This window comes from Scyliorhinus canicula, chromosome 19, assembly GCF_902713615.1.
Source record: "Scyliorhinus canicula chromosome 19, sScyCan1.1, whole genome shotgun sequence".
NCBI lineage: Eukaryota > Metazoa > Chordata > Chondrichthyes > Carcharhiniformes > Scyliorhinidae > Scyliorhinus > Scyliorhinus canicula.
The window spans coordinates 1985303-2006956 of NC_052164.1; the positions used below are offsets into that span (position 1 = coordinate 1985303).

Genomic DNA, 21654 nt, shown 5'->3' on the forward strand with positions numbered 1-21654 from the left:
ACCGTGTCCCCAGGTTTAAACCCTCTGCGGCACATTCGATGGTTGTGGTATTTCTTACGGAGGCCCTGCTTCTTTTCAACCTTCCCGCCAAGGTTCAAGCGGGTCCCGAGCGGCCCATCAGCAACCCTGCCACTGGTACCTGATGGTAGAGTTTGGTGTGGGCCAGTAAGAAACCAGGAACCGTGCCAGCTTTGTATCCACTGACGATGCAGTCGGTCTCCTCATGCCCTGTTTAATTGTCTGGACTGCCCGTTCTGTCAGGCCTTTGGAAGATGGGTGATATGCGGTGGTTTGGATGTGTTTCCCCCCATTAGCGTGCATAAAACCTTGAGCTTCCTCACCGGTAACGTGGGTCCCATTGTCAGAGACAATCACCTCTGGAATCCCGTGGGCGCAACCTCTCTACTGATTGAGGCATCTGGCATCAGGAAAGGTGGGGGTGCTGAGACCACCCCACTGGCCCCCACCCTTACTGCCAAACTGCAAACCCCCTCCTCAATCGCAGCCAGTGATCGCCCTCCCTCACTCACTATCACTTGTCTGGGTTGGGATCCAACAGCGATTGGCTGGTAGCTCTCAAGGGGCGGGACTTCCAGCCCTGGGGGGTCTTGATCCCAGGGAAGTGCCCGATTGGCACTGAATACAGTGGCCTTCCCAGGAAGAGGTGATGCGGAATTCTCACCAGCTCTCCAGCCAGAGGGCGAGGATCTCCGTTAAAAACCACACAATGGCTTCAATCTGAAATTTCTGTGCATCAAACAAAACAATTTGATAATTTGAAGGCAATGGCGAGATGGAGATGGAGCTGAGTGTTGTCAGTGTAGTTGGGTGTAGAATCCGCAGAGTGTCCACAAGCAAACGATGGGTAGGATGCAAAAACTGGGTTTATTGACATACGTAAACTAGACTACTCGTCTCTCCGGAGGGTTCTCCCACCCAGACCTTCACTCAGGTCAGGGTTTTTGTACTGCACAGGCTCTCCTCATTAAGGGGAAGCCCTGCTCTGTTACTGGGGAAGTTCTCATTTAGCAGAGGTCACAGGGTATCTGATGGCCCACACCACGTGACCTCCATAGGGGTTGTAACAGTGGAGAAACTGACCTGATTATTACATCGTAATTACTAATCAATGCGGGTGTAAGAACAGTAAGAAAGGAAAGTCTTTACAACCACAGGATGTTCCAAGCCTTTTAAAAAAAAAATTTAGAGTACCAATTCATTTCTTTTCCAAATAAGGGACAATTTAGCGTGGCCAATTTACCTACACTGCACATCTTTGAGTTGTGGGGGCAAAACCCAAGCAAACACGGGGGAGTATGTGCAAACTCCACACGGACAGTGTCCCACAGCTGGGATTGAACCTGGGACCTCGGCGCCGTGAAACAGCAGTGCTAACCACTGCGTCACCGTGATGACCATGGATGTTCCAAACCTAATTCAATATTTTCAAATGTAGTTACTGTTGTAGAATAATTAATGTGAGTGAGATAACAGAGGGTACAAGTTGATGAAGTTTTGAAACTCGGACAATGAAACGTGCCCACAACCCCTGGGGTGGTTGTCTCTAATCTTTCCCAGGTGGGGTATAAGTATCTACCAGCCACCGTTGAAATGATCACAATCATCAGACTGCTTCAGATGACAGATCTGCTCAGATCGGGCCCTTGTAAACCCTTTGAGTCAATATTTACAACAGCTTTAACTGGATTCTGAACTCGTGCAACCTGACACCAAAGTCCGCTTGGATCCTGCATTTTTTTAAAAACAGGTGTTAAATGGAATCTCTGCAATGTCATTCAATGTCACGGTCAGTTTGGGTTCCGCCAGGGTTACTCAGATCCTGACCTCATTACAGCTTTGGTTCAAACATGGATAAAAGAGCTGAATGCCAGAGGTGAGGTGAGAGTGACTGCCCTCCACACCAAGGCAGCATTTGACTGAGTATGGCATCAAGGAGCCCAAGCTAAACTGGAGTCAATGGGAATCAGGGGGAAAACTCTCGGCTGGTTGGAGTCATACCCGGCACAAAGGAAGATGGTTGAGATCGTTGGAGGTCAATCATCCTAGCTGCAGGAAATCACTGCAGGAGTTCCTCAGGGTAGTGTCCTCGGCCCAACCATCTTCAGGGAGCCCCTTCTATCATAAGGTCAGAACTGTGGATGCTCAGCACCATTCGCAACTCCTCAGATAATGAAGCAGTCCATGTCCAAATGCAGCCAGACCTGGACAATATCCAGGCTTGGGGCTGACAAGTGACAAGTTTCATTTGCACCACACAAGTGCCAGGCAATGATCATCTCCTGCAAGAGAGGATCTAACCATCACCTCTTGACATTCAATAACATTACCATCGCTGAATCCCCCCACAATCAACATCTTGGGGGTTACCATTGATCAGAAGCTGAACTAGACCCAGCCATATTAATACTGTGGCTACAAGAGCAGGTCAGAGGCTGGGAATCCTGTGGTAAGTAACTCACCTCCTGACTCCCCAAAGACTGTCCACCATCTACAAGGCACAAGTCAGGAGTGTGATGGAATACTCTCCACTTGCCTGGGTGAGCGCAGCTCCAACAACACTCAAGAAGCTCGACACCATCCAGGACAAAGCAGCCCTCTTGATTGCTCCCCCTTCCACAAACATTCGCTCCCTCCACCACCGATGCACAGTATAGTCATGCTAATGTCTTCGTGGCACACAGGACTCTCCCACACCTTGCCTACCTTCCGCACTCCCTCACTACCCTCTCAGGTGCATCCCTCTCCCCTCAGCTTTGCACCATCCCTCTGATTTGCCAGGTGATGCCTAGAAGAAGGGGCAGTGGGTGATAAATAATCCACTCGGGCTTTCGTACTTACATGTGTGCCTTCACTTGCCGGAGACTTGGAGGCATCGCAGAAAGTTAGAGAACTGGGCAGAGGGGAGAGTTCAGGGAAAGGATTAGGGATGATTGGGAGTGATGTTGTTTGAAGCTCTTCCTCCTTCAGCTGTCTGCAATAAATTAAAAACCCATCAGCAATTTTGTAAATAACCTTCAGTACGAAATGTTTTAAAGCGGGGTGGTGATCTTCGGCTAAAATCAAAGACAGTTCAGATTTGGGAATTTGGGAAGAGTTTAGAATAAGATTCTCTTCAAACTCCATTGGAATCTCCCTCACTGACCTTCCAAAACCGAAACCTAAAACAAAGACATCTCTCTGCTTAATGACCCAACCCGTGTAAATTAGGTCCATTAACTGAGGTAAATAAAACTTGCATCACCTCTTCCCCATTCTCATTCCTCCATCACTGTCCAGCTTCACAACTGGGCTGATGCTTGATAGAACATAGAACATAGAATGATACAGCGCAGTACAGGCCCTTCGGCCCTCGATGTTGCACCGACATGGAAAAAATATAAAGGCCATCTAACCTACACTATGCCCTTATCATCCATATGCTTATCCAATAAACTTTTAAATGCCCTCAATGTTGGCGAGGTCACTACTGTTGCAGGTAGGGCATTCCACGGCCTCACCACTCTTTGCGTAAAAAACCCACCTCTGACCTCTGTCCTATATCTATTACCCCTCAATTTAAGGCTATGTCCCCTCGTGCTAGCCACCTCCATCCGCGGGAGAGCTTCTTAAAACTGCATCGGCTATTTTAATTTGAAGTTATGCTTGCATTCTGTGAAGATGGGAGAGTTAGATCGGGCTGAGATTGCTTTAAGGTTACCTTTTTGTTTGTATGTGAACAGGCTGCGACCTCTGAGCCGGCAGCATGGGCCGAGGTCCAGGTTGGCTTGAGGCCATGTGACCATTGGGTAAATTTGGTGCTACATCCTTCTCCATTTGGTATAAATTGTCCAGTCTGGTGCTCACATTCTGCTTCAACGCCATAAAGTCCATATCAGCATCTAGCAGATAAAATGACAGATAATTAATCAACTTTCTAATCAAGCATCTCACCCATCTGGCAAGATTTCGAAACGCTCAGAAGATGACAGTCCGTCTCTGCGTAAGACAATTATCGAACAGATGAAAATCTGAACTGGAGTTTGAGCACTCGCCCCAGCAGGACTGAAGGAAATGAGAAAGATACATTAGGGAGAACTTCACATATCGCCTGGCTCAGGTCTATCAGCTACACTTTGCCCAGGTGCCAAGCATTTATCGCTTTGATTCCTTCTGAATCACAAATTTATCCATCTGTGTTTACACTGACTGACTCTTTCCTCCTGTTTTTGTGCTGCTGTAGGTGATGATTCTCACTGCTGTCTAGTTCCACAGACAATGTACTTTATCTGTGTCTGTGAAGACTGCAGACTGGCTGCTGCTGTATGTCTAGCCTGTAGGATGAATCCGAATTCACTCCAGTCTGTCCTCAACTCCGAACAAACAGTACACACCAGATTCACTGATAAACCGTGCCTCTCGCCTTTAATCTAAAGACTCTCAATCCCACTGCAGCCTTTCCCTGCTTTCCAATTGGCTAATTTAGCAGTAGTTAGGAATCTACTTTGCGATGTTTCAAATCTGTGTTTCTCAGTGCATCTCTACACACAGCATCCAATTGCTGGACACTCAAGGGCCTTGCCTCTTTTTAAAATCTTTCCACATTCTACGTTTCTTTTCTGAGGAGATAGACGGATTTCTAATCCATAAGGGATTCAAGGGTTGTGGGGATAAGGCGGGAAAGTAGATGAAGGATTATCATGTTCACATCAGTCATGATCTCATTGAACAGTGGAGTAGACTCGATGGGCCGAATGGCTGACTTCTGCTCCTACGCCTTCTGGTTTTATGATCTGGGCACTGCCAAGCCATTTAGAAACATAGAAAAGAAGAGCAGGAGGAGGCCGTTCGGCCCTTCGAGCCTGCTTCACCATTCATTATGATCATGGCTGATCATCCAACACATTAGCCTGATCCCTCCTCCCCCATATCCTTTCATCCCCTTCACCCCAAGTATTATATCTAACTGCTCCTTGAAAACATACAGGGCACGATTTAACGAAATGGGAACAGAGCCCCGCACTGAGCATGTTTAGCTGCATGCTTCCTGGTGCTCACAGTGCCGAGAATCACAAGGCGATCTACCATCACTCGGGTTTGATAGAGGCCTCAGTGGGGAGTGTGTGGCCCAGGCCGCACACAGCCCCGTTTTCTGCACTGAGACCTCCGCTCGCTGGAACTCCTCAGCGTAGTGAGAGATCTAGACGTCATTTTTAAATGGCGTCCCAATCTCTGGAGTCTCTGACATAACCCCCGACTCCCCTCCCCCAAGCCCCAACTCACTATGAGGGGGCCCCAGGGCCACCCCGCACCTCCCGCACAGGGCACCCCCGGCCTGATTGCCACCGTGTAAAAATCGGCATTTTGGCACCTTGACAGTCCCAAATGTGTCCCCAGGCAGTGCCCCTGCCATCTGGCAGTGCCAGGGTGGGCACCTTGTCAGTGCCAGGCTGGCACCCAGGTGGCAGTGCCAAGCTGGCACCCAGGTGTCAGTGCCAAGCTGGCACCCAGGTGTCAGTGCCAGGCTGGCACCCAGGTGGCAGTGCCAGGCTGGCACCCAGGTGGCAGTGCCAGGCTGGCACACAGGTGGCAGTGCCAGGGTACCACCCTACCCAAAGGACATGCACCTTGGGGCCTGCGATCCCCTGGAGGTCTCACCCCCACCCCCAGTGCTATTCCATTTGGTCCCGTTTGTGGAGTACTGAACGGTGCTCGCCCGAGGTCTTCGAGCCGAAGGGGACAGATTCCCAATGCCTCGGGTGCCTCAGGAAACTCCATATTATTATTATTTTAAATTTTTTTAAATAAATTCAGTGTATCCAATTATTTTTTTTCAATTAAGGGAGAATTTAGCATGGCCAATCCACCTACCCTGCACATCTTTGGGGGTGAGACCCACGCAGACACAGGGAGAATGTCCAATGGGAAACTGGATATTAGAGTGAGACTAGCTGTCTTGTGAGATCCGGGTGCGGGGTCCACCGGCTTCTATCGACCTTGGCGAGCAAGCTGCTTTCCGAGTGCAGCGTGGAAATACGATCAATACTTCAATGTTTTGGCCTCAATCACTTCCTGTGGTAATGAATTCCACAGGCCGATCACTCTCTGGGTGAAGAAATGTCTCCTCATCTCTGACCTAGAAGGTCTACCCCATATCCGCGGACTGTGAACTCTGGTTCTGGACACACCCACCATCGGGAACATCCTTCCTGCATCGACCCTGTCCAGTCCGGTTAGAATTCTATACGTCTCTGTGAGATCCCCCCTCATTCTTCTGAACTCCAGCCAATACAATCCTAACCGATTCAATCTCTCTCGTACGTCAGTCCCCTCACCCCTGGAATCAGTCTGGTAAACCTTTGCTGCACTCCCTCTAGAACAAGATCATCCTTCCTCAGATAAGGAGATTAAAACTGCTCACAATACTCCAGGTGTGGCCTCACCAAGGCTCCTGTATAATTGCAGCAACACATCCCTGCTCCTGTTCTCGAATTCTCTCGCAATGAAGGCCAACATACCATTTACCTTCTTTACCGCCTGCTGCCCCTGCATGCTTACCTTCAGCGACTGGTGTACGAGGACACCCAGGTCTCATTGCACACTCCCCTCTCCTAATTATGGCCATTCAGATAATAATCTGCCTTCTCGATTTTGTTACCAAAGTGGATAACCTCACATTTATCCACATTATACTGCATCAGCCATGCACGTGCCCACTCACTCAGCCTGTCCAAATCCCGCTGAAGGATCTCTGCATCCTCCTCACAGCTCACCCTCCCACCCAACTTTGTATCATCTGCAAATTTGAAGATATTACATTGAGTTCCCTCGGGCGGAATTTTCCGCTCCCGGGAAAAATCGGGAGGGCCGTCGTGAACTCGGCCGAGTTTCACGATGGCCTCAGAGGCCGCTCCTCGCCCCCTATTCTCCCCTCCCGGCGGGGCTAGGAGCGGCGCTTCGGGGGGGGTCGCGCTGAGAATGACGCGGCCGGCGCGCCTAATGACGTCAGCCGTGCATGCGCAGGTTGGCCGGCTCCAACCCGCGCATGCACGGCTGACGTCATGACACTGACGGCACGAACCCGCGCATGCGCGGTGGCCGTCTTTCCCCTCAGCCGCCCCGCAAGACGTGGCGGCTTTGTCTTGCGGGGCGGCGGAGGGCAAATAGTGCGTCCGATTTGGACGCCGGACCGACGATCGGTGGGCACCGATCGGGGGCCTGTCCCCTCCCGAGCACAGCCGTGGTGCTCTTTCCTTTCTAGGCCACCTACACCCCAAACGGGCTTCTCACTCCCGTTTCACGACGGCAGCGACCAGGTGTGTTTGCCGCCATCGTGAAACGGTCACGAACGGCAGGCCGCTCAGCCCATCCGGGTCGGAGAATCGCCGTTCGCCGTGAAAAACGTCGAGCGCCGATTCTTCCGAGCCGGGGGGAAGGGGGGGGGGGGGGAGAATCGCGGGGGGCGCCAGGGGGGCGTGAAATTTGTCGGGGGGCCCTCCCGCGATTCTCCCACGGAGAATCGTGCCCCGTATCTAAATCATTAATATATATTGTGAATAGCTGGGGTCCCAGCACCGATCCCTGTGGTTCCCCACTGTTCACAGCCCTGTCTGCCAACTAGCTTTCTATCATCTCTATCCACTACTCCTAATCCCACGCGCTTTCATTTTACATAAACTCTTAGGCAGGACTTTGTCAAAAGCCTTCTGCAAATCCAAATATACCACATCCACTGGCTCCCCCTCATCAACTCTACTAGTTACATCCTCAGAGAAGTCCAGGAGATTTGTCAAGCATGATTCCCCTTCATAAATCTATGCTGACCCTGTCCGATCCTGTCACTCTGTGCTCTGCTATTAAATCTTTGATAGTGCATTCTAGAATTTTCTCCTACTGATGCCAGACTTCCTGGTCTATAATTCCTTGTTTTTTTCTCTACCTTCCTTTTTAAATAGTGGAATTACACTAGCTATCTTCTGTTTATTTTATAACAAGAACAATAATGAAATACGCAGCAGATACCGTTGGTTACCTATTCACTAACCTAACTTCCACTTTAACTTGCAGCCCACCCTATACACACACAAGTCAGAAAAACAGAGGGGTGGAAAGGGGTAAAAAAGAACCTATGTGAAAGAGAAAAGAGCCTTTGCCTCAGATGGTGATTCTCAGCCTGATCTCTTCACAGTGAGTTTGTAGATTACAGTCTTTGTTTTGCAGCCTGTACTGGTCTTTTCTGTAATTCTAAAATACTGTACTCATAACCTTCCTGGAAAGGCAGAGTCTTTATTTCATCAAACTTTGCTCTCAGTTCACGGTTTGTCTTCAGGCTTCTGCAGTTCCATGAATCCAACATCCACAGGCTTTCTGGAAAGAGAGACAGCCCTCACCGCAGCCTCCTGGAGAGAGTAGCAGCAGCTTTCTGGAGAGACTCCACCCCCCCCCCCCCCCCCCTCCTGACATGGCACATCTGGTCTGCAGCAGGCAGCGAGGGTGGCAACGTGCCACCTGGGACATCTGACCAGCAGCCAGGCCCATTTGGCCCAGAAGGTGCCTGCCAACAGGGACCCAGGTCACAGGGTGGGAATCAGAGCAGGCCACTGCCACTCACGCTGTACCATCTGGGAATTCACCTTTTAGGGCCATAAGGTCAGAAATTTAGACACCAGTTAAGTTGGCACGGCTGCAGGGCACAGTTTAGTGATGGGGCTAGGGCTCAAACCTATATATATATTTGGGCACATTAAACACCTGTTCACACCGTTACAACTGTCTCGGTGCTCTGTCAGATGGGTGTGAGGGGTGGACTGATCTGGTCTGGCCAGAGAAGGGGAGGAATTGGGTGTACGTTGTGGGTGGGCTCCGCATCCACCCCCCCCCCCCCCGACCGTCCCCACCACCGTTACCCCAGGGATTCGACAGGACCGTGTGATGGAATCGCCGGCACCGTGTGATGGAATAGCCGGCACCGTGTGATGGAATAGCCGGCACCGTGTGATGGAAAGGCCGGCACCGTGTGATGGAATAGCCGGCTCCGTGTGATGGAAAGGCCGGCACCGTGTGATGGAATAGCCGGCACCGTGTGATGGAAAGGCCGGCACCGTGTGATGGAATGGCCGGCACCGTGTGATGGAATAGCCGGCTCCGTGTGATGGAACGGCCGGCTCCGTGTGATGGAAAGGCCGGCACCGTGTGATGGAAAGGCCGGCACCGTGTGATGGAAAGGCCGGCACCGTGTGATGGAATAGCCGGCACCGTGTGATGGAATAGCCGGCACCGTGTGATGGAATAGCCGGCACCGTGTGATGGAATAGCCGGCACCGTGTGATGGAATAGCCGGCACCGTGTGATGGAATAGCCGGCACCGTGTGATGGAAAGGCCGGCTCCGTGTGATGGAAAGGCCGGCACCGTGTGATGGAATAGCCGGCACCGTGTGATGGAAAGGCCGGCTCCGTGTGATGGAATAGCCGGCACCGTGTGATGGAATAGCCGGCTCCGTGTGATGGAAAGGCCGGCACCGTGTGATGGAATAGCCGGCACCGTGTGATGGAAAGGCCGGCACCGTGTGATGGAATAGCCGGCTCCGTGTGATGGAATAGCCGGCACCGTGTGATGGAATAGCCGGCACCGTGTGATGGAAAGGCCGGCACCGTGTGATGGAAAGGCCGGCTCCGTGTGATGGAATAGCCGGCACCGTGTGATGGAAAGGCCGGCACCGTGTGATGGAATAGCCGGCACCGTGTGATGGAAAGGCCGGCTCCGTGTGATGGAAAGGCCGGCACCGTGTGATGGAATAGCCGGCACCGTGTGATGGAAAGGCCGGCTCCGTGTGATGGAAAGGCCGGCACCGTGTGATGGAATAGCCGGCTCCATGTGATGGAATAGCCGGCACCGTGTGATGGAATAGCCGGCACCGTGTGATGGAATAGCCGGCTCCGTGTGATGGAATAGCCGGCACCGTGTGATGGAATAGCCGGCACCGTGTGATGGAATAGCCGGCTCCGTGTGATGGAATAGCCGGCACCGTGTGATGGAATAGCCGGCACCGTGTGATGGAATAGCCGGCACCGTGTGATGGAATAGCCGGCACCGTGTGATGGAATAGCCGGCACCGTGTGATGGAATAGCCGGCACCGTGTGATGGAATAGCCGGCACCGTGTGATGGAATAGCCGGCACCGTGTGATGGAATAGCCGGCACCGTGTGATGGAATAGCCGGCACCGTGTGATGGAATAGCCGGCACCGTGTGATGGAATAGCCGGCACCGTGTGATGGAATAGCCGGCACCGTGTGATGGAATAGCCGGCACCGTGTGATGGAATAGCCGGCACCGTGTGATGGAATAGCCGGCACCGTGTGATGGAATAGCCGGCACCGTGTGATGGAATAGCCGGCTCGCATGCAGGGATGACCCAGGTGGACGGTGCTACCGTGGGGAGGAGTCAGACATTGTCAAACGATGTGGAGCACCAGAGCTCATCGCAGAGCGGATTGTCAACATCCTCCATCCCATGGACCAGACCCCGTGTTACTGCCAACCCAGGGCCCCCACCCTGTAGTGCGGCAGGTCTGTGTCACGGAGGGTGTTGCAGGCAGCGGAGGTGGGGGTGGGGGGTTGTGATGCGGCATTCGTGCCCTGGCCAGTTCCCCCCCCACCCCCCTCACAAGTCGGTGAATCTGGAGGTGATCAGACCATCCTGTGCGCATTGGCCCTGGCACGTGCGTTGTGCCGCCTCCCGTGCCTGCCTGGGCCTCATATCCTGCCCATCCTCACCCTTTCCCGCATCTTCCTCATCGGACGAGGCCTGGCCTTCTGCTCCAGCACGTTGTCCCTCTGCTGTGCAATATTGTGGAGAATGCAACAGGCTGCAACGATGCGGGCGACCCTCCTAACGTCATACTGGAGGCTCCTCCAGAGTGGTCCAGGCACCTGAACCCCATCTTCAGGAGGTTGAACCATCGCTTGATCATTTCCCTGATCGCTGCATGGGTGTCGTTGTAGCGGGTCTCTGTGTCGGTCTGTGGCCTCTAGATAGGTTCATCAGCCACGACCACAGCGGATAACCCCTGTCACCCAGGAACCAACCCCCCAGCCGGGGGCGCAGCTCAAAGAGGCCGGGAATTGTCGAGTGTGACAGATTGAAGGCATTGTACACACTCCCCGGCTATCGGGTGCAGACGTGCATGATGCGCATCTGATGACCACATTTCAGCTGCACGTCCATCGAGTGGAGACCCTTTTGGTGGGTGTAGAGCAGCCTGTCATCTGCAGGTGGCCGTAGGGGGGACATGCATTCTGTCCATCACCCTCTGGACCAAGGGCATCCCGGTAATGGCGATGAACCCCACTGCCTGGGCATCCTGGTGGGCTCAGTCCCCATTGAGATGGACATATTGTGCCGACTGGGCACATAGGGCCTCCGTGATGGAGTAGATGCACCTGTCCACCCAGCTCTGTGAGATCCTGGACAGGTCCCCACCTGGTGCCTGGAAGGACCCCGTGGGGTAAAGGTTCAGGGCGATCGTCACCTTGACGGCCACCGGGAGCGGGTGTCCTCCCCCACTCCCCCGCGGTGCTGGGTGTGCCATGATCCAGCACATATGTCGCACTATCTCCCTGCTCAGTCGGAGGCCTTGAAAGCATGCCCTGTCCGGCAGACCCTCGAATGATAGGCGCTGCTGGTACACGCGAGGCCTCATGCAGCGCCTCCTTGGCACCTCCTTCTCCTCGGCCTGTTGGGCGGCCGGCTGTCCAAGCTGGGTGGCTGCCTCCTGTTCCTCTGCTGCCCACTCCTCTGCTGCCCACTCCGCTGCTGCCCACTCCGCTGCTGCCCACTCCGCTGCTGCCCACTCCGCTGCTGCCCACTCCTCTGCTGCCCACTCCGCTGCTGCCCACTCCGCTGCTGCCCACTCCGCTACTGCCCACTCCGCTGCTGCCCACTCTGCTGCTGCCCACTCCACTGCTGCTGCCCACTCCACTGCTGCCCACTCTGCTGCTGCCCACTCCGCTGCTGCCCACTCCGCTGCTGCCCACTCCGCTGCTGCCCACTCCGCTGCTGCCCACTCCGCTGCTGCCCACTCCACTGCTGCCCACTCTGCTGCTGCCCACTCACTGCTGCCCACTCCGCTGCTGCCCACTCCGCTGCTGCCCACTCTGCTGCTGCCCACTCCGCTGCTGCCCACTCCGCTGCTGCCCACTCTGCTGCTGCCCACTCTGCTGCTGCCCACTCCGCTGCTGCCCACTACGCTGCTGCCCGCTACACTGCTGCAGCTTCCTCCTCGAGCAGCTCCAGCTCGTACAGATGCAGGGCATCCCCCAGGGCTGCGGCGACTAGGAGGAAGGCCACCATTACTGGTTGTATTCCAATATTCATTGTCTGCAGAGAGTGAAAAGCCGACATGTTAGCATGGTGCATACACCCCGTGCCCAACCAGGTTCACCGGGTTACATGGTGGTCTCGGTACTCCCTCTCCCATCCCCGCACACCGGCCCCATCAATGCCTGGAATCTTGGTGCGTCTAGTCCTGACGCCCATCCCTGCTGCCGTTGGCTGGTGGTACCCATGCCGGTGGTACACTCCGTGGAGTCTGGGGGGGGGGGGGTGGTGTGGGGGAACCCATAAGGGGCTGGTTTAGCTCAGTGGGGTAAGACAGCTGGCTTGTAATGCAGAACAAGGCCAGCAACACGGTTCAATTCCCGTACCAGCCTCCCCGAACAGGTGCTGGAATGTGGCGACTAGGGGCTTTTCACAGTAACTTCATTGAAGCCTACTAGTGACAATAAGCCATTATTATTATTATTATACGGCCGGTGTCGCTCAGCAGAACCAGGGGCCAAGGTGGGTGGTCAGTGGGGTGCGCAGCAAGATGGCTGCCTTGCAGGCTGCGGCAATGGTGGTCCTTGCCCGGGCACCATCCAAGTCCCTTGGGGGTTCACTCCAGCCTCACAGCCCGTTCGCCCGTCACCCCACCTTTCCCCCCCCCCGGGCCCACCCAGCCACCCAGCCCGGCCCCCCCACTGCCCCCCCCCCCCCCCGGGCCCACCCAGCCACCCAGCCCAGCCGCCCCCACTGCCCCCCCCCCCCCTCCTGGGCCCCCCCAGTCCGGCCCGGCAGCCGCCCCCCCCCCCCCTCCCCCCCGGGCCCACCCAGCCCGGCCAGCGTCCGGCCCGGCAGCCCACAGTCGCTCCTCTCTGTGTCCAACCCCCCCCCCCCCTCCCCCCCATCGGCCACGATGACGGTTTCACGATTTTTAAAAGCTAAAGTGAACCGCGCCGTCGGGAAGTCGGCCCATCGGAGGTGGAGAATCGCGGTGGCCCCGGAGAATACCGGGCCGGGCCCGCTAATGATATTCCAACGGTGTTTACTGCAGGTGCGTTCCAGAATACACTGACGCCGCTCTCGAGGTGACGCAAAATTGCGATTTGGCGTCAAATCAGCAGCTGCTGTGATTGTGATGTCAGAACCGATATTCTGCCCAATTTCGACATCGGCCAGCGGAGACCCGCCCATTTCTTTCCATCCATATACATACAAAACTTAACAATATTCCAACTCTATCTACCCCCCCTCACCAACACAAAAACACAACATCCAATCCCCTCTACCCCACTTCCCCAACATCTGACGGTGACTAACTCCCTGAAATAGGAAATAAACGGCTGCCTCCTCAGCTCGAACCTTTCAGTCGACCTTCGCATCACAGACTTGATTTTATCCGAGTACAAAATCTCAATGAGGTTGTTTAACCACACTGCGGGGCTGGACCGGGCAGAAGGCTTCCAGCCAAACAAACCCCGCCTTCGAGCTGTTAAGGAGTCGGAGGAAAGAGCATCCGCCTTCGCTCTGTTCACAACTCCCGGAAGTCGGAGATCCCCAAAATAGCCATCAAAGGGCAGCGTTCCAAATCAACTCCAAGAATTGCTGACATGGGGCTGAAGAATGAGAACCAGACCTCATGGGCTTCGTACTGAACAGAACACGTGTGTGTGATGTGCCAGACCCCTCGAGCACCGCCCACATCTATCCGGAGGTTGAGGGGCGACCTGATCGAGGTCTACAAGATTATGAGGGGCAAAGACAGAGTGGATAGTCAGAGGCTTATTTCCATGGTAGAGGGGTCAATTATTAGGGTTAATAGGATTAAGGTGCAAGGGGCAAGGTTTAGAGGAGATGTATGAGGCAAGTTTTTTAAATAGAGGATAGTGGGTGCCTGGAACTCGCTGCCGGAGGAGGGGGTGGAAGCAGGGATGATAGTGACGTTTAAGGGGCATCTTGAAAAATACATGAATAGGATGGGAATAGAGGGATACGGATCCTGGACGTGCAGAAGATTTTAGTTTAGGCGGGCAGCATGGTCGGCACGGGCTGGGAGGGCCGAAGGGCCTGTTCCTGTGCTGTACTTTTCTTTGTTCTTTGATCTTCGTTCTCTACATCTGAGAAAAACGCACTCATTCATTCCCAAGTCAAATGTGCCCCATGCACCACCTTCAACTGAATCAGGCTCAGGGCAGAACGGTAGCACAAGTGAATAGCACTGTGGCTTCACAGCGCCAGGAACCCGGGTTCAATTCCCTGCTGGGTCACTGTCTGTGCGGAGTCTGCACGTTCTCCCCGTGTCTGCGTGGGTTTCCTCCGGGTGCTCCGGGTTCCTCCCACAATCCAAAGACGTGCAGGCTAGGTGGATTGGCCGTGATAAATTGCCCATAGTGACCAACAAGGTTCGGAGGGGTTATTGGGTTACGGGGATAGGGTGGAAGTGAGGGCTTAAGTGGGTCAGTGCAGACTCGATGGGCCGAATGGCTGACTTCTGCTCCTACGTCTTCTGTATGTTCTATGTACTATGTACTATGAGCCTGGTGCATGAGTAGGTAGAGTTGACTCTATATAGAACCTCACTCCACACCCCTCCCTCAAACTCCAGGCACAACTCCTCCTCACATTTCCTTTACTGTCATCCAACAGCACGTGCTCCATCGACACCAGCTGACCATAGATCCCCGACACCCTCCCCTATGCCAACTATGGACAGAACTCTGTCAATCGACGAGAGCGGAGAAGGCCAAAGGCAAGGAAGTGACCTCCTTGCGCACAAAGTCTCGCACCCGCCGAAACTGATTACCCCTTGGAAGCTTGTACTTCACCAGCCAGTCCTCAGAACTAGCGAACTTACCACCGACAAACAAGCCACCAAACTGCTCTAACCCTTCGTCCCCCCAAGCCTGAAGGACAAATCCAAAACTCCCACCACAAAACGGTGCTTTCCACAATTTGGGTCCGGCACCGACGTAATTCTTCTGCTTGACTTAAAGGTACATCAAAAATGTAGCGGCAAAATAAAAGAAAGGGGAAATAAGGGAACAAACAGGAAATAAACAGGAAGGCCCCTTACAACAGGTCCCAAGGGAAGATCTTCAAAGGAACCATCTGGACCTGGTCTGGTGGCAGCTCTGATGCTGAGGCCTGGTGTGCGGTGATTTCGGAATGCTGAATATCAGCTGTACAGGTGAGGAAAAGCCTGTTTGTGTGAGACACCAACACAAAGCAGGACATTGTCCCAGCTACAGTGTTTGTTGACCCACATTCCAATCAGCCAATTCTTTTTCAAGTTCGACCGAGTCAATCAGGTATTAGATAACTGAAAACAAAGAGGTTATTCTATGTGGAAGGCCCAAAGAATGTGTTTATGTTATTAAATATATATATTTGTTTTTCTATAACTGTATTAAGAGTTTTAGCATTCAGTGTTACGCACTGATCAATCTCTAGACATTGAAAGAAGATGCTTTGGTGTCAGGGATCACACCATTTACTGTCACAGGAATGTACACATCAGCTCCCTGTGACTCTGTGAGCAGATTCAGTAACTAATCAATTTAAAAATATAAAATACGTGTGACACTAAAAGGTACGCATTGAAGGGTTCTAATGGGTTCCTTAAAGATTTTAAAAGGGAAAATTGGAATTGATGGCAGACATCGCGCTGCTCCAAATATAACCACTCCACGGAGCATTCAGTAATGGTGGAGATCATCAGCTAAAACTCTCCAAATTGACAGTAGCCCATGGAGGTCAATGCTGACCCACCTGGGAACCAGGGAAATTCCATTTCACAAAGTAGGAAAAAAAATCAAATGCCATCAGAGACAGAAAAGAGGAAAGATGAGGACAGATGATGAAAGGGGTGAGGAGAGGAGGGTGGGAAGGGGAAAGGAGAAGGGGAAAGTGAGGAAAAGGAGAGGAGGGAGAAGAAGAGAAGGGAGATATGAAGGATTACCCTAGCACCGGTTGTCCTGACTTCAGTTGCAATGAAGTGCTTCGAGAGGTTGGTCATGAAGCGCATCACCGCCATACTCCCAGAACACCTCGATCCACTGCAATTCGCATACCTTCGCAACCGGTCCACAGCAGACGCCATTTTCCTGGCCCTGCACTCATCCCTAGAGCATCTCAACAAGAAGGACTCTTACATCAGACTCCTATTTATTGACTACAGCTCCGCCTTCAACACCATAATCCCAGCCAAGCTCATATCAAAGCTCCAAAACCTAGGACTTGGTTCCCCACTCTGCAACTGGATCCTCGATTTTCTGACCAACAGACCACAATCAGTAAGAATGAACACCAACACCTCCTCCACATTAGTCCTCAATACCGGTGCCCCGCAAGGCTGCGTACTTAGCCCCCTACTCTACTCCCTGCACACACACGACTGCGTGGCAAAACTTGGTTCCAACTCCATCTACAAGATTGCTGACGGTACGACCATAGTGGGCCGGATCTCGAATAACGACGAGTCAGAATACAGGAGGGAGATAGAGAACCCAGTGGAGTGGTGCAGCGACAACAATCTCTCCCTTAATGCCAGCAAAACTAAAGAGCTGGTCATTGACTTCAGGAAGCAAAGTACTGTACACACCCCTGTCAGCATCAATGGAGCCGAGGTGGAGATGGTTAGCAGTTTCAAATTCCTAGGGGTGCACATCACCAAAAATCTGTCCTGGTCCACTCACGTCGACACTACCACCAAGAAAGCACTACAGCGCCTATACTTCCTCAGGAAACTAAGGAAATTCAGCATGTCCACATTAACCCTTACCAACTTTTACAGATGCACTATAGAAAGCATCCTATCGGGCTGCATCACAGCCTGGGTATGGCAACTGCTCGGCCCAGGACCGCAAGGAACTTCAGAGAGTCGTGAATACCGCCCAGTCCATCACACGAACCTGCCTCCCATCCACTGACTCCATCTACACCTCCCGCTGCCGGGGGAAAGCAGGCAGCATAATCAAGGATCCCTCCCACCCGGCTTACTCACTCTTCCAACTTCTTCCATCGGGCAGGAGATATAAAAGTCTGAGAACACGCACGAACATGCCGGTGTTATGTAGTTACATTGTGTACCTTGTGTTGCCCGATTATGTATTTTCTTTTATTCCCTCTTCTTCCCATGTACTTAATGATCTCTTGAGCTGCTCGCAGGAAAATACTTTTCACTGTACATCGGTACACATGACAATAAACAAATCCAATCCAATACAAGAATAGAGAATGTCAATCAATGGCTTCTAAACTTACATTCGACACACAGAAAACATATCAACGGTATATCCTATTTGGTCATTTTTACAGAATAGATTTGGACAAAGAATTATTTCAAATGTGTTGCTTTGAAACACACAATTTTTTAAAAAAACGATCTGTGAGATGGTCAACAAACTACCGCCATGGCCTCTAAATAATGAACAATTCATTAGTTCACCTCAGTTATCAATAAATATTTCACTCCACTATGCTGGAGATTTTCTGCTTCCTGTCTTTTGATAGTGTCTGATAGGCCTTTACCTGCTGGAGATGGAGTCTGGCAGTCAGATCTACCACAGTGAGAGGATATGGGTTAACAAAGCCCAATAGTTTTTCCTCTGAGTTTCAGTCTGTGGTGTCCATGATGGCTCAGAGGTAACAGTCCAAACCCCAGTGAATTTACTAGAAGTTCAGAGAGTTGGAGCCAAATGGTGGAGCTGGACACATCAGGCCTGGTACTGGGAGTGAATGTTCTTCAATTCTTCTTGGCAGCCTTGACACTTCTCCGTGCTGAGATCTATCAGCACATTGAATTAGGTGTCGATCTAGGACTCAATAGGTTTGCTATATTCCAGACCCTTTCTTGGGCTAAAATGTGTTACATGGCACAGATTTGGCTGGTTCAGATAGTATGTTGATAGTTGTCTTGGTTTCCAGGTTGAATACCAGTGGCTGATTGGGTAGTGCTGGAGATTATGGACAATGTTTGAGGCCCGGTTATACTAGGCAGATTCGGGGAAATCGGATGGTGCTAATGACATCCCGTACTCACTTTACAAGTCCTTTTGTGTGCACACGTTCAGGACTGAGGACCTTGGAATCTCATTACGCTGGGTATGTGCAAGTAATCCTGGGCAAATTGAACAGAAGGGATCATGTTCTAATGCCAGGCAGCAGAGATGTGGCTGGTTGAAACTGTAAGTGTCACTGCAATATGGGCAGTGCTGGTCGAGAAAGTTTTTGTCTAGTCTATAGGTGTGAGCTGATCCCACCAAGCCTCTCTCAAAACAAGAAAATGATAAAGCAGTGGGGGTGGCACGGCAGCACAGTGGTTAGCACTGTTGCTTCACAGCATCAGGGTCCCGGGTTCGATTCCCGACTTGGGTCATTGACTGTGCAGAGTCTGCACGTTCTCCCCGTGTCTGCGTGGGTTTCCTCCGGGTGCTCCGGTTTTCTCCCGCAAGTCCCGAAAGACGTGCTTGTTGGGTGAATTGGACATTCTGAATTCTCCCTCTGTGTACCCGAACAGGCGCTGGAGTGTGGCGACTAGGGGATTTTCATAGTAACTTCATTGCAGTGTTAATGTAAGCCAACTTGTGACACTAATAACGATTATTATTATAAAATGCTAATGGTTTCACTCTGTATAAGCAGTGAGGCTGGATAGAGTGTGACACCTTTAGAGATGCTTTAGATTAGAACCACAGAGGGTCAGACAGCTGGCTGAGAAGTGATATTTTGACAGCCCATTTTGAAAGGAGGTTGTACAAAAGCAAAATACTGCGCACCTGGAAATCGGAAAGAAAAACAGAAAATGCTGGAAATACTCAGCAGGTTAAGCAGCACGCCTGAAACATTAACTCTCTTTCTCTGAACAGATGTTGTAAGACCTGTTGAGTGTTTCCAATATTTTCCGTGTTTATTAAAAGAAAATTAATCTTTGTTCGCTAACAGCACAATGTGAAGTGTGTGGGGAATGCCAAAAACACAGAAGAGTCTCTTTGAAGAAACAAAAGTTTCAAATAAATAAGATTTGGTGAATTACAGCTGTAGTGATTAGCTACTTAATTCCTGAGGATGTTCTACACTGAACTTTAAACTCCGCCTCAGTGATATTCTTAGTGCAAATCCCAGTTTCATTGTGGTCGGAGTGTGGATCCTAACGTCTGTGAGCACTCACTCCGGGCTGGCTGGTGACAGGGAGATGGTAAATGATGGAGGAGCCATGAGTAAAGTGGACAGTCTTCCTAAGGGGCGGTGATATAGAAACAGGAGCTTTGCAGAGAATACAGAAACACATGATTCAACCCAACCAATCAAAATTCTGCATACTCCGTTCTAACCTGATTCAAGAAGACCACCATCATACCAGTGCCAAAGGAGAACCAGGCAACGTGCCTCAATGACTAGTGTCCCTGACATCGATCGTAATGAAGTGCTTCGATAGATTGGTCATGAGCCACATGAACTCCATATTCCCAGAATGACTTGATCCACTGCAATTCACATACAGCCACAGACGCCATCTCCCTGGCCCTATACTCATCCCTGGAGTATCTCAACAACACGGACTCCTACATCAGACTCCTATTTATTAATTACAGCTCCATAATCCCAGACAAGCTCGTATCAAAGCTCCAAAACCTAGGACTTGGCTCCTCCCTCTGTAACTGGATCCTCGACTTCCTGACTCATAGACCACAATCAGTAAGGATAAACAACAACACCTCCTCCACGATAGTCCTCAATACCAGGGCCCTGCAAGGCTGGGTATTTAGCCCCCTAATTATACTCCCTGTACACACAAGACTGTGATGCAAAATTTGGTTCCAATTCCATCTACAAGTTTGCTGATGACACGACCATATTAGGTCGGATCTTGACAACGATGAGTCAGAATACAGGAGGGAGTTAGAAAACCTAGTGGAGTGGTGTCACGACAACAATCTCTCCCTCAACGTCAGCAAAACTAAAAGCTGGACTTTGACTTCAGAAAGCGAAGTATCGTACACACCACTGTCTGTATCAATGGTGCCGAGGTGGAAATGGTTAACAGCTTCAAATTCCTAGGTGTGCACATCACCAACAATCAGTCCTGGTCCACTCACGTCGACGCTACCACCAAGAAAGCACAACAGTGCCTATACTTCCTCAGAACACAAAGGAAATTTGGCATGTCCACATTAACCCTTACCAACTTTTACAGATGCACCATAGAAAGCATCCCATTGGGCTGCATCACAGCCTGGTGTGGCAACTGCTCGGCCCAGGACCGCAGGAAACTTCAGAGAGTCGTGAATACCGCTCAGTCCAACACACAAACCTGCCTCCCATCCATTGACTCTGTCTACACCTCCCGCTGCCTTGGAAAAGGGGGGCAGCATAATCAAAGACCCCTCCCACCCGGGTTATTCTCTTTTCCAATTTCTTCCATCGGGCAGGAGATACAGAAGTCTGAGAAAGCGCACTAACAGATTCAGAAACAGCTTCTTCCCCACTGTTACCAGACTTCTGAATGTCCCTCTTATGGACTAATCTGATCTCTTCACACATCTTCCCGACTGAGTAGTACTACACTCTGTACGATTCACCTGATATCTGTGTCTATGTAGTTGTATTGTGTATTTATGTTTGCTCAGTGTATGTTTTTCATGTACCGAACGATCTGTCTGAGCTGCTCGCAGAACAATACTTTTCACTGTACCTTGGTACACGTGACAATAAATCCAATCCAATCCAATAGCGTTCATCTCACCCTATCTGTACCCTTCTCCCTCCAGACCTTATCTAGCTTCTGCCTAAATGCATCTACAATATTCCCCCCAACTACTCTCTGCAGTAGTGACTTTCTTATTCTAACCACTCTTGGAGTAAAAGAAGTTTCTCCTGAATTCCCTATTTGGTTAACTAGGGAATATTTGATCATTTTCACCCTGAAATGGACAGAAGAACAAAGTAGGGTAAAGGCTTTGCTCTGAGGTGGGAAACGGAGCTGCGGTCAGGTGAGCTGGCAGCAATGCTGAGCGGTGACGTTCTAACTCATTGTTCTGGACCTCACACCTCGACCAGCCTCAGAGAATTTAGCACACGCAGTACAATAAAAGAATTTGATTAATTACAACAGCAGGAAAATTATTCAGCGAGGAGTGAGCAGCAACAATGGACTTTGTGTTTGGGTTTGCGAGAAGCACAGACTCAAACTTTGCTCTTTGCCTTCAATTTAACCGTAAACTGGCACAGCGCCATTGCGTGTTGGTACAGAGCCTGGCACAGCTCCAGCGGGTAGGAATACTTCTCACATTCAGCTTCAAGCACAGACCTACCTGTACCAGTGATGCCCTCATGTTAGG

The 21654-nt window shown here is 51.5% G+C and overlaps 1 protein-coding gene across 1 annotated transcript in view; it reads right to left on the bottom strand.

The window, feature by feature from the left end:
- LOC119954471 (growth factor receptor-bound protein 7-like) overlaps nucleotides 1-21654 on the bottom strand; it is a 119254-nt gene that overhangs the window by 80382 nt on the left and 17218 nt on the right. The window contains exons 2-3 of the mRNA XM_038779730.1: nucleotides 3719-3899; nucleotides 2860-2992 (exon numbers count right to left, since the gene is read on the bottom strand). Coding sequence (XP_038635658.1) covers nucleotides 2860-2992; nucleotides 3719-3891 — 306 coding nt within the window. The 5' untranslated portion in view covers nucleotides 3892-3899. The remainder of the gene's footprint in view (nucleotides 1-2859; nucleotides 2993-3718; nucleotides 3900-21654) is intronic.